Below are 11089 nucleotides of genomic sequence, written 5' to 3' on the forward strand. Positions count from 1 at the left end.
ACATAGTAACACGCAGAAATCTACCAAGACACAAAGTAACTCACGGGAGAAACATAGTAACACACAGAAATCTACCAAGACACAAAGTAACCCACAGGAGAAACATAGTAACCCCCAGAAATCTACCAAGACTTTGTAACCCACAGGAGAAACATAGTAACCCACAGAAATCTACCAAGACACAAAGTAACCCAGGAGAGAAACATAATAACCCGCAGAAATCTACCAAGACACAAAGTAACCCACAGGAGAAACATAGTAACCCGCAGAAATCTACCAAGACACAAAGTAACCCACAGGAGTCGGCTAACATGTTTCCAAACATCAGAGAGAACTTTATACAAACGTGCAATTTTAGAAAAGAATTCTCTTGCTTGGCAAACTTCTCCAGCTTCAGAGGTTAAGTACAATGTTTATGTACTAAGACCATCAATGATATTTATTATGAAAGAGCAATAAAGAAAAGAACAAGGTTTTATTTTCTAGGAACTTGTTTGATTTAATCCCACAATACCACCAGTTCTGTTCATACTGAACTTTATTTCTAAACTAATAGAAGACCTAAAAGGAACAAGATAATAACTCAAATGCAAAGTTAAAAAAGATTCCACATCAATCTGCCCAAGGCCAGTAACAGCCTGAAAGGCTCTGCTCAACTCAGAACTCCACGATCTCAGCCTCTCCAAGGAGAAGCCAACCAACCAAAGACTCCAAAACAACAAATCCCACATGATGTGAAAGATCTTAATGACCTGAAAATTGAATCTGGACTTACATTCACAAATGTCAATCTAAGCATGAGGGAGTCTCTTTCTTACATCAGTCTTAGAGGCCACCATCTTTAATTTTTAATTAAATATAGAAGTAATTATCAAGATTGATAATCTAAAAGACATTTACATATCAAATATCATTCTCTTACATAATATATACATAAGAAAATAGTAGCTAACATCCATAATCCCAGTGACTCAGGAGGATCACTTGATGCCAAGAGCTTAAGACCAGCCTGGGCAACTCAGCAAGACTCCATATCTAAAAATATTTTAAAGATTAGCTGGGTATGGTAGTGCACCTGTACTCTGAGCTACCCGGGAGGCTGAGGCAGGAGGATCACTTAAGCCCAGCAGGTTGTGGCTGCAGTGAGCTCTGCCACTACACCCCAGTCAGACCCCATCTCTTAGAAAATGAAAAAGAGGGTGGTCCTGTGGCTTAGTGAGTAGGGCGCCAGCCCCGTATACCAAAGCTGGCGGGTTCAAACCCAGCCCGGCCAAACCACAACAAAAAAATAGCTGGGCCTTGTGGCAAGCGCCTATAGTCCCAGCTGAGGCTGGGAGGCTGAGGCAAGAGAATCACCTAAGCCTAGGAGTTGAAGGTTGCTGTGAGCTTTGTGACACTGTCACGGCACTCTACCAAGGGCAATAAAGTGAGACTCTGTCTCTAAACAAAAAAGAAGGAAAGAAAAGAAAAGAAAAACAACAACTTGGGGAGGAGAAAGCTAAAGAATATAGAAATACAGTAGAACCTCTGTAAGTTGACCACCGAAGGGACTGTAACGAACTGCTCAACACACGAAGTGGTCAACAGAAGGAGCTGGGCTCACTGTGCTGATATGCGCACATGGTACACGTCCAGTCTACGAAAATTAGGCCAATTGAAGGAGGTGGTCAATGTATGGAGGTGGTCAACTGTGGAGGTTTTACCATATGTATTATTTGTTTTGCCAATATTACCATTATTTTCTATTTGAGAAAGTCAGCAAAGCTGGTCTAAATTAAATACAATAAAAAGAACTTCTGATGAGACAGTAATACAGCCACTTTGGAAAACAGTTTGGCAGTTCCTCAAAATATTAGAGTCCAGCAATTCCAGTTCTAGGCATATGTCTAAGAAATGAAAATATATATCCACACAAACAGATGCATCCAATTGTTCACAGCTTTCTGTTTTTTTTTGGCCAGGGCTGGATTTGAACCCACCACCTCGGCATATGGGGCCGAGGCCCTACTCCTTTGAGCCACAGGCGCCACCCACACAGAAGCTTTCTTAAGAATAGCCAAAAAGTGGAGACAGTCAACTGTCTACTGTGTACATTCATTCAGATATATACACTATGGTACAGTGGAGTATTACTGGCCATAAAAAGTACTGATGCATGCTACAACATGGGTTAATCCTGAACAGATTATCCCAGGAGAAAAAAGCCAAACACAAAAGATCACGTATTATACGATCCTATTCTACGAAATATCTAAGTTAGGTAACTCCATAGAGACAGAAAGTATCTTAGTAATTGCCTAAGGCTGGGGGTGGGAAAGAATTAACTGCTAATGTGTAGAAGGTTTCTTTTGGGATGAGGGAAATGTTCTGAAGTGAGATTGTAGTGATAGTTTTACAATTCTGTAAATAAACTAAAAATGAATTATATACTTTATATGTGCAAAATGTATGATATCTAAACTGTATCTCAATAAAGTTGTAAAAATATGTAATAATTAACTCTGAAACTCAAATTTCTTGATGACTACAGATAACCAGAATTAACAAATTTCATACTGTGGAAGGCAAGATGGCATAGCGGGATAGCACACAGGCGTACGCACAGGAACAGACTCCCTGGGTTCCAATAACCACCCTGCACTTACTAGCTGAGTAATCTATTTTTTTTTTTTGAGACAGAGTCTCGCTTTATTGCCCACAGTAGAGTGCTGCTGCATCACAGCTCACAGCAACTTCCAGCTCTTGGGCTTAGGCCATTCTCTTGCCTCAGCCTTCCGAGTAGCTAGGACTACAGACACCTGCCATTACGCCTGGCTATTTTTTGTTGCAGTTTGGGCAGGACAGGGTTTGAACCGGCCACCCTCAGTTTATGGGGCCGGCGCCCCACTCACTGAGCCACAGGCGCTGCCCTAGCTGAGTAATCTTGAGCAAATTACTTAACCTCATCTGTAAAATGTGGACTGGGGCCGGAACTGTGCAGTGGAGATATAGCTTGTCAGACACTTAAAATAGTGCCTGAAACATAGTACATATTCAACAAATTTTAGGTATCATTATTATCGTCATAAATATAAAATAGATTTTCTTCTTTGGTCACTAAATAATAAATAAGCTGTTTGCTAACTTTGAACGGCCGTGGAAGTGCTCTATGCAATTCTTCCCACCTACAGCTCCATATTTCACCAGCTGCAATGGATTTGACTATCATATGGCACCAACAATATAAATGAAAAAAATATGCAGTAGTATACTGAAAGGAGATGGAAATAAATGCCATCGTGATAGAGGACAATTTTATCAACATAAAAATAAAATATTTCTAAAAGAAAAACCATCTAAGAATTGAATCACTCAATGTGAAGAAAAAAAACAACTGTATCAGTAACTTTGTCTATTCACATTTTATTCTATTTACATTTTAAATTATATAGTATTTGACTTTGTCAGGAACTTACTAAAAAGTTCGTAGGAGGGGAGACTGTGATCCGGTAGTGGAAAAGTCTGCCAGCATTGTTGGTCATAGGACGACACGGCTTGATGGCCTGAGGGGGGAAAAGGAGAATGAATTAACAAGGAAAGCAGCAAAATATTCTTGTTTAAAAATAGACTATATTTTCTAGATTTACTTCTGACAAAAAAAGGGTTTTATGTATATTCCTTCACAGACTGGTAGGAAAGAACAGCATTCACACTGTACTATTAACTAGATGAATAAAAAGGGGCCGCCGGTCACCAGCTCTCAACCGTTTCCTCATATGCCAATGAAACAGGGATATCCAATAAGGCCCAAATGTCTGTGGCTTTGGGCCCCCCAAATGCCAGGATTATCATCCATGTGGGCCCCTGGGGAGCAACCCCAGACCCTTAGTGCACACAGAAGACCTGGTGCTATCCCCTGCAGACAGGTAGGGGGCTGAGCAGGCCATAGCAGCATCAAATGGTCTGGAGAGACTCAGAAGGCTTGCCAGGGATTAGCCAATTTGGGAGCCCTCTCTGGTGTAGATGCTAGCAGGGGTCACCTGCCCTTGTTGTATCCAGCTGGATTGGGTCTGTGGGTGCCAGGCCTGGGGTGGCCCAGGAGAGTGGTGCCAGGTATTAGATCTCTGGCTACAAGGCACCAAGTCAGGGTGGTCGGGCAGAACTGTGAACTGCTACTGAAAATGCTTCATTGAATGGTTGTGCCTCTCGACATTTCCCAAGCTGGTGAGAACCTACAGAACTTGATTAACATTGGAGACTGTGTCCACCAGGGCCAGCAGTTGGTTTGGCCAGTCATGAGGCCTCCTAGTGACCGCTGGAGCATGCTGTAAACCATTGGAGCATGCTTTAATGCCTTAGTTGTAAGTGGTCAGCCCTTTATGTAAGGAACCCCATACAGGGTATGCTGTTCATCAAGCCGTGACCAGTCACTGCAGTATGGCACGGGGACAGCTGACAGCCACCTCTCTGCGCTTGGAGCCCCCACTAATGTGTGCTCCCGGATAAGCTTGACAGGGTCTTAAGAAATAAGGCTATCAGGCGGCACCTGTGGCTCAGTGTGTAGGGCGCTAGCCCCATATATCGAGGTTGGTGGGTTCAAACCAGGCTCCGGCCAAACTACAACCAAAAAATAGCTGGGAGTTATGGCAGGCACCTGTAGTCCCAGCTACTTGGGAGGCTGAGGCAAGACAATCGCCTAAGCCCAGGAGCTGGAGGTTGCTGTGAGCTGTGTGACGCCATGGCACTCTACCGAGGGCAATAAAGACTGTTTCTACAAAAATAAATAAATAAATAAGAAATGAAGCTCTCTGGCTGTCTGTGGAGGTCTCTGCCAGCTGTTGCATTTCCTGGCCTGGGAGCTGCACATCACTTCCTGGAAGGTGCACACAGTACAGCCGGCGGTGGGCAGTGCCTTTCTCCCTGAGCCCCTGCTGCTGTAAATAGGCTTGAATTCCCATTTGCATCAGGAGATAAACCTCTTTGCAGACTTTCCTGTGTCCGGGGCATGTTTCCTCATCTGAGCCTTGTGGAGGTGGCAGCTGCTGTATACCAGGCGGCGATGCCTGTGGTGTGGCCAGCAGTACCCCAGTGTGCTCAGGATCATCATTCAACAGCTTACGAGACTCGGCCAGATTGTGACAGGACTCAGGCAAGCGCGGGGGACTGGGGTGTGCTGCTGGAGGGCTGCTGGCAGCAGAGGGTGGGGCACACCCTTGGATAAGCTGCGCTGTCTCATCAGGAGTGCACAGAGGAAGGGAGGGGCAGCAATGTGGCCTCAGGGCACTGCAGACTTGCTAGCAGCATTAGTCCCCGGGTCTATGGGGAATAGTCTTATGATTCCTGCCTGGGAGACAACAAAAGGGAAGCTTTCTGCTTTACCTTAGCCATCTTAGACTGTGGTGTCACAATGCCAGGACCCTTCAGGGGAGGTGCTTCCCTCATGCAGCAGGGATTAGAGACACAGTAGCTGGTGGTTGGCTCATCAAGCCAGAGGTATATGGACCAACCTCCTACTGGGAGCCTGCCCCCTTTATTAGGGTCTGGGAGCAGTCTTAAGAATAAATTTGGCAGGTTTTGCCTGCAGCAGTTTCCACAATAGAGGCATAGACAAAATGCATGTATTCTGCCAGGAAGCAGAATAACGACCACCAGATCCCCTGTGGAGCCTTTCACACGGCTTCACCTCAAGCAAGTCCTCAGTCATCCTCTCCTGATTTTCCCATTGAAATGGATGCCACTACTCACACAAATCCCATCCTCCTTGCCAGCTGTGTCTGAGGGCTCTCTGTGGTCCCAGCACACCAGCTTGCCCAGGGGCGACTTCTCCCCTTCAGTCTGATTTGTGTCAAAGATAACTCTGAGCCAGCATCCAATGCTCCATGCTCCGGCAGTCTGCTGTGGCCACTCTTACAGGGCAGAGGGCAGCAGCAAGCCAGACACAGTGGGGCCACCAGATGATCAGCTCACTGGGGGTCTCCACTCAGAGACCATTCTCAGAGGGACCGCTTTCCTTTTCTTGAATCTGTATTCAGACTGTGTCAGTTACCAGGTATTTCTCTCATAAAAGGAGTTTAAGGTACTCTTATAAGGGCAAGCTTTGTTTTAAGATTCATGAAAGCTGCCCCTGTGCTTAGGTGGCCTTGTCTCCTAGAAACCCCTGGGCTAGGCTGTACCACACTGCTGACATGTACCTCTGGCCCTGCGGGGCACAGGCTGAGCCTACGGTTACCCTTAATCTTACAGCCACATATGTCTTTTGGCGTATACTACAGTGGAGATTCGGACAACACGGCTTGGGGATTTTCCTACATCTAAAGAGGTGGCAGAATGGAACATGCGTGGAGCATAAAATGGGAAAAGGAAAACAGAGAACAACAAAAAATGGCATCAGTGGCATCGCTGGGCACATCGTGATAAACACAGGGATGCGCCACCCAGGTCCCCTTTTAAGAAAGAACCTGCTGCCCAGCTATAAAGAGCCTCCAGATGGTGGCTCTCCGCTGCACAGCCCCCTCCCCTGATGTCAGGTACAAGCAAGGCAGAGGTATAAAGGCCCAGCCGTTCGGGCCCAACTCAAATGGGCAATACTCCTGCCCCAGATCACACTCAGATTGACTGGGCTTTGTCAGGCCTCACTCATAGTTTGACAAATCCCTCTGTCCCATCTGCTCACACCCTCTTCCTTTCACAGCTGTTGATCCCTAACAAACATCATTTATTCCAAACTCCATCTTGGCATATGCGTCTACCAAAGTTCTACCCAGAAATGTAGCAACTAGTATAAAAAACGATTTAAAAAATAGGAAATTAAGTTGGCATTCTAAATCACTTACCACCCAACTAGCAATGGAGCTAAATCACTTACCACCCAACTAGCAATGACGACCCCATCACTGATTGTGGGTGGGACAGAGACAGCCCCTGGAACCACACGGCAGGCCAAGTAAGCTTCCAAAGATGATGACTTAGGAGGCTGGATCAGTGGAAGCAGGTGACTGTAGTAGAAATGGTGGCTAAAAGGATAATGGCTATGGCTATCCTTAGGGATGGATGGTTACTTACGGCTAAGCACCACTGATGCTCTACCATGCTCCTCTAACCTTAGTCTGCCTGGAAATTACCCCAGAGAGCCTGCTAATCTCAGGTGCCTGTTCCCCATCCCCGATTCTGAAGCAGTAGCCTGGGCGAGCTGAGAATTTGCACTACCTGGTGAACCCACAAATTCCCAGGTAAAGGTGACGCTAGTTGGAAGACTTCACTTGGAGAGCCACTGCTCTACAGCAGAGGAGAAAGAACAGCAATTAGAAACCAGGAGTGAAAAAGAGGGCTTCCTAGAGGCACACAAAGAAACTCTCATATCCTGTAGTGAGAGATCAGAACAAGCCAGGACCAAGCCCAGGGCTTACCTGTGAGAGTGACTCAACCCCAAAGACAATTAGTACCCAACCAAGGCAGGTCTGTTATTTCAAGGTCAGGGCCCTAGAAACCTGGGATGGGGACATTAGCGGTTTTAATGCACCAGATTTCTCTAAACCTTCTGACTGCACACAGATGGCACACCCCTCTATTAGGAGTGATCTAACTTATGCCAGAAGACAATGGAAGACCCTGCCAGGTAACAGTGCTCCCACAGCCCCATCCTCCCTCACACCCCCATCTCTCAACCAGTCCCCCTCCTGGCCACTACACCTATAATTAGGGTATTTCACAACATAACCTAGCTGAGGAGGTGCCGAGAGAGGAAAGAATATATCCAAAGGTGGTACAAAAGCCAGAATGAGCCAGCAGCCAGGGGAGTCTGCAGAAGACCAGAGCGAAGGGCTTGATCCCCAAGGGCAAGAACATAAAAGTGGTTAGGGAGGACTATACTGACTCGGGAGCAGTCAGTATTCAAAGACACCGGGACAGGCTGGGGACTGCCTATTAGGATGGCTCCTGAAAGCATGAAAAAGCCATGGTCATGCTGAGAGAAGCTGAAACACCACAACTGCCCATTGCAGACAGTGGGGCAGACCAAGTGGACATGTTAGAATGGATATAGTATCTGCGGCTACAAAATATACCCAATAATCATGTTCCATGGGAGGACCCAGAGTACACACCAAAAGGAATGTCCTGGTGAGAGCGGCACCAGCATCACAAGGAAAATCAGTGCTGGCCTCTGTGGGCCGTGCTGAACGCAGAAGTGGGCAGAGAGCAAGCCTGCCAGCAGCAGCAAGGATGACAGAATCCTGAAACTCGATAGGCCAGCTGATGGGGATAGAGGGCTAGAGGCCAGGTCACATCATCCTCACTGTGAGCAGCAGGGTCCAAGTGGCAGCTAAGGGGATCTGGCCCACAAAGAGTCACAGAAATAGAATAACACTGTGTCCTTGGGCACAAAATAAATGGGTAACCAACAAGAGAACTACCTGTCTTATGTTTGTACTAACATAAGAAAATGAAGACTGGGTAACCCAGAGGCCGAAGGCAGGTCACTCTAGTCACACTATCCCTTGCCCAGTTCCAGGCCTGATCAAGTTTTTTTTAACTGAAATCCACAGACTGAAGAGGTGGAAGGGCCTGTGACACTATAACAAGCAAAAATGATCATGACAAGCCTGTCCTGCCCCAAAGAGGCCTAATGGCTGTTTAGCTGGGCAACTATACTGTGGAAAGAGGAATACCCAGACAGTTCCAAATCATCACCGGTACTTGGAAACTTGGCATCACCCTGGCACGCCAGTCAAGAGTGGAGAATATGGGGCCACAGTCTGGCTTACAGTGGGTCTACCAAACCCACAGATGTACCTGAATACAACCCTGGAGTTGATATTCCTGGCAGACCCAAAGCATCCCTACCTGGGGTCCCTGACCTGTGGAGTCAGCACTATCATAAAGAGAAGCGCAAGCAGAAGCCACTCAAATTACCACCTCTGCCACCCACAACCCAGGCATCTAAAACAATATTGCACTGTGGGGATGGTGGAGATTAATGCCACCTTAAGGACGTGAAGGACACAGAGGTGTTGGTACCTACTCTGCTTAACTGACACATCTGTCCCCAGAAGGATCGTAGAGGATCACTACAGACTACAGACCACCACGGCTGCTGTGACACTGCTGCTCCGCCCATGGCAACTTCAGCCACTTCTGCTTCTGCCGCAGCTGCTCCCAGCACAGCAGTCCAACCGCAGCTGCTCCCACTACAGCAGCTCTGACTACAGCTGCAGCACCAGGTGCCGTAGCTCAGTTAGAGCAGGTACAAAGTAGTCGTGACTGATTTGGCAAGTGTGTTCCTTTCTTTCCAACAAGAAATGAGAATCACAATGGTTCACAGATATTTACACTTTTGCCTCAGAGCTATGTTGATTCTATCTTATCCAAAGAGCTCCTGACCACCTGGACTTAACTCGGAACATCACACTGCTCCTTCCCACCTCTGCCATTATGTTCATTAGGCTGGAGACCCTGGTGGAGCACATACACCCCAGAGGAAGAAAGGTAAACTCAACAAAGATTCAGAGGCCAGGTGGCACCTGTGGCTCAGCGGGCAGGGCACCGGCCCAATATACTGAGGGTGGTGCGTTTGAACGCAGCCCCGACCAAACTGCAACAACAAAAATAGCTAGGTGTTTTGGTGGGCGCCTGTAGTCCCAGCTACTTGAGAGGCTGAGGCAAGAGAATCACCTAAGCCCAGGAGTTGGAGGTTGCTGTGAGTTGAGTCACACCACAGCACTCTACAGAGGGCGGCAAAGTGAAACTCTGTCTCTACAAAAAAAAGAAGATGATTCAGGCAAATGCACAGATCACCGCCACAGAATTTTTAGGAGCCCTATACTCTGGGGAATGCCAAGACACTCCCTCCAAAGTAAATACAAATTATTTTATCTAGCACCTCCTACAATAAAGAAGAAAGCACAACACCTAGTGGGCCTTTTCAGGCTCAGGAGGCAGCACAATCTACTCCTGGAAACACTGCTCAGTCCAGCTGCAGAATGGCACAAGAGGCTGCCAGCACTGAGCGGAGCCCAGAGAGACTCCTAAACTGTTCCAGGCTGGAACACAGGCAACACTGCTGGTGGGGCTGTGATTCAGCAGATCCTGTAGCAATAGTGGGAAGAGATGCCAAGAGGAGTTTGTGGCAGGCCACACTGGGAGAATCATGATACTGGTCCCTGAGGTTTCAGAGCAAGGCCAGGTCAACTATAATGAAGAATTATGGAGCGGAGGGAGCAAGATGGTGTCTGAGTAACAGCTTGTTTGCAACCAGGTACACTGTCATTGGATAAGGAAGACTCCGGGCATCTCTGCTAGTGGGCTCTGCCCAGAACCATCTCTCTGGGGATACAGGGAGACAACCAGAGACTTCTGGACCCCAGGAGGACAAAATAAGTGAAGAAGTGGCAAGTGGTTGCATTTGCTATGAGGCTACCGTATCTGTAACTACAACAGCAGCAAGATTGCAGACAAAGAAGACCTTCCCTGTGGGTTGTTTTGTTTTTTGGGGACTTGGGCACTTGGTTGAATTACTTTGGAAGAACTTGGGGGAAAATGCATGTGACTTTAAGCATCGTCCAGGGTCTGGAACTGAGCCGCTAGGCTGGAACGGAACTAACATTTTTTGGCTGTGGGCCTCAGGTGCAGCCATTGTGGGAGAACTGCCCCAGCAGTCCCTGCCCTCAAGATTGCAGAGCAAGGCTCGGGCTGGGAGACTTTGGGTTAGTGATCTAGTGACTGAGCAGTGCCAAAGGCCAGGACTGAGATGCCAGGCAGGAGTGGAGCTTTCAGTGTTTGGCCTCACAGCCTTGGCCCTCAGGGGCATGGAGTGAGACTGGTTTTGGCACACAGGATAAGTGGGCAGCCACTTCAGGAGTGATCCCTGTGACATGCTTTCTTGGGATAGCTTATGCTTAGCCAAAGTTAACAATTTAAAGTGTCTTTTAAGCAGGCTGAGGAAAGATTCAGGTTCTCAACCCTGCAGAGTTTGAGGGCAAAAAAGTCAGCAGAGGCCTCCAGTCTCCATCTCATACAGCTGTATCAGCATTGTGATTAGCATCTCATACCCCAGAAGTTCACCTGTTGCCCAGACAATATTCAGCAAGATACATGTACTACTCTGTTTTTGGTT

At 47.2% G+C, this 11089-nt stretch overlaps 1 protein-coding gene across 1 annotated transcript in view; it reads right to left on the minus strand.

The window, feature by feature from the left end:
- Nucleotides 1-11089, minus strand: part of DROSHA (drosha ribonuclease III) — a 127781-nt gene that overhangs the window by 82954 nt on the left and 33738 nt on the right. The window contains exon 11 of the mRNA XM_012807049.2: nucleotides 3456-3542. Within this exon, the coding sequence (XP_012662503.1) occupies nucleotides 3456-3542 (87 nt within the window). The remainder of the gene's footprint in view (nucleotides 1-3455; nucleotides 3543-11089) is intronic.

Source organism: Otolemur garnettii, unplaced genomic scaffold, assembly GCF_000181295.1.
Source record: "Otolemur garnettii isolate 467f Iridium unplaced genomic scaffold, OtoGar3 scaffold00063, whole genome shotgun sequence".
In the NCBI taxonomy this organism is placed as follows: domain Eukaryota; kingdom Metazoa; phylum Chordata; class Mammalia; order Primates; family Galagidae; genus Otolemur; species Otolemur garnettii.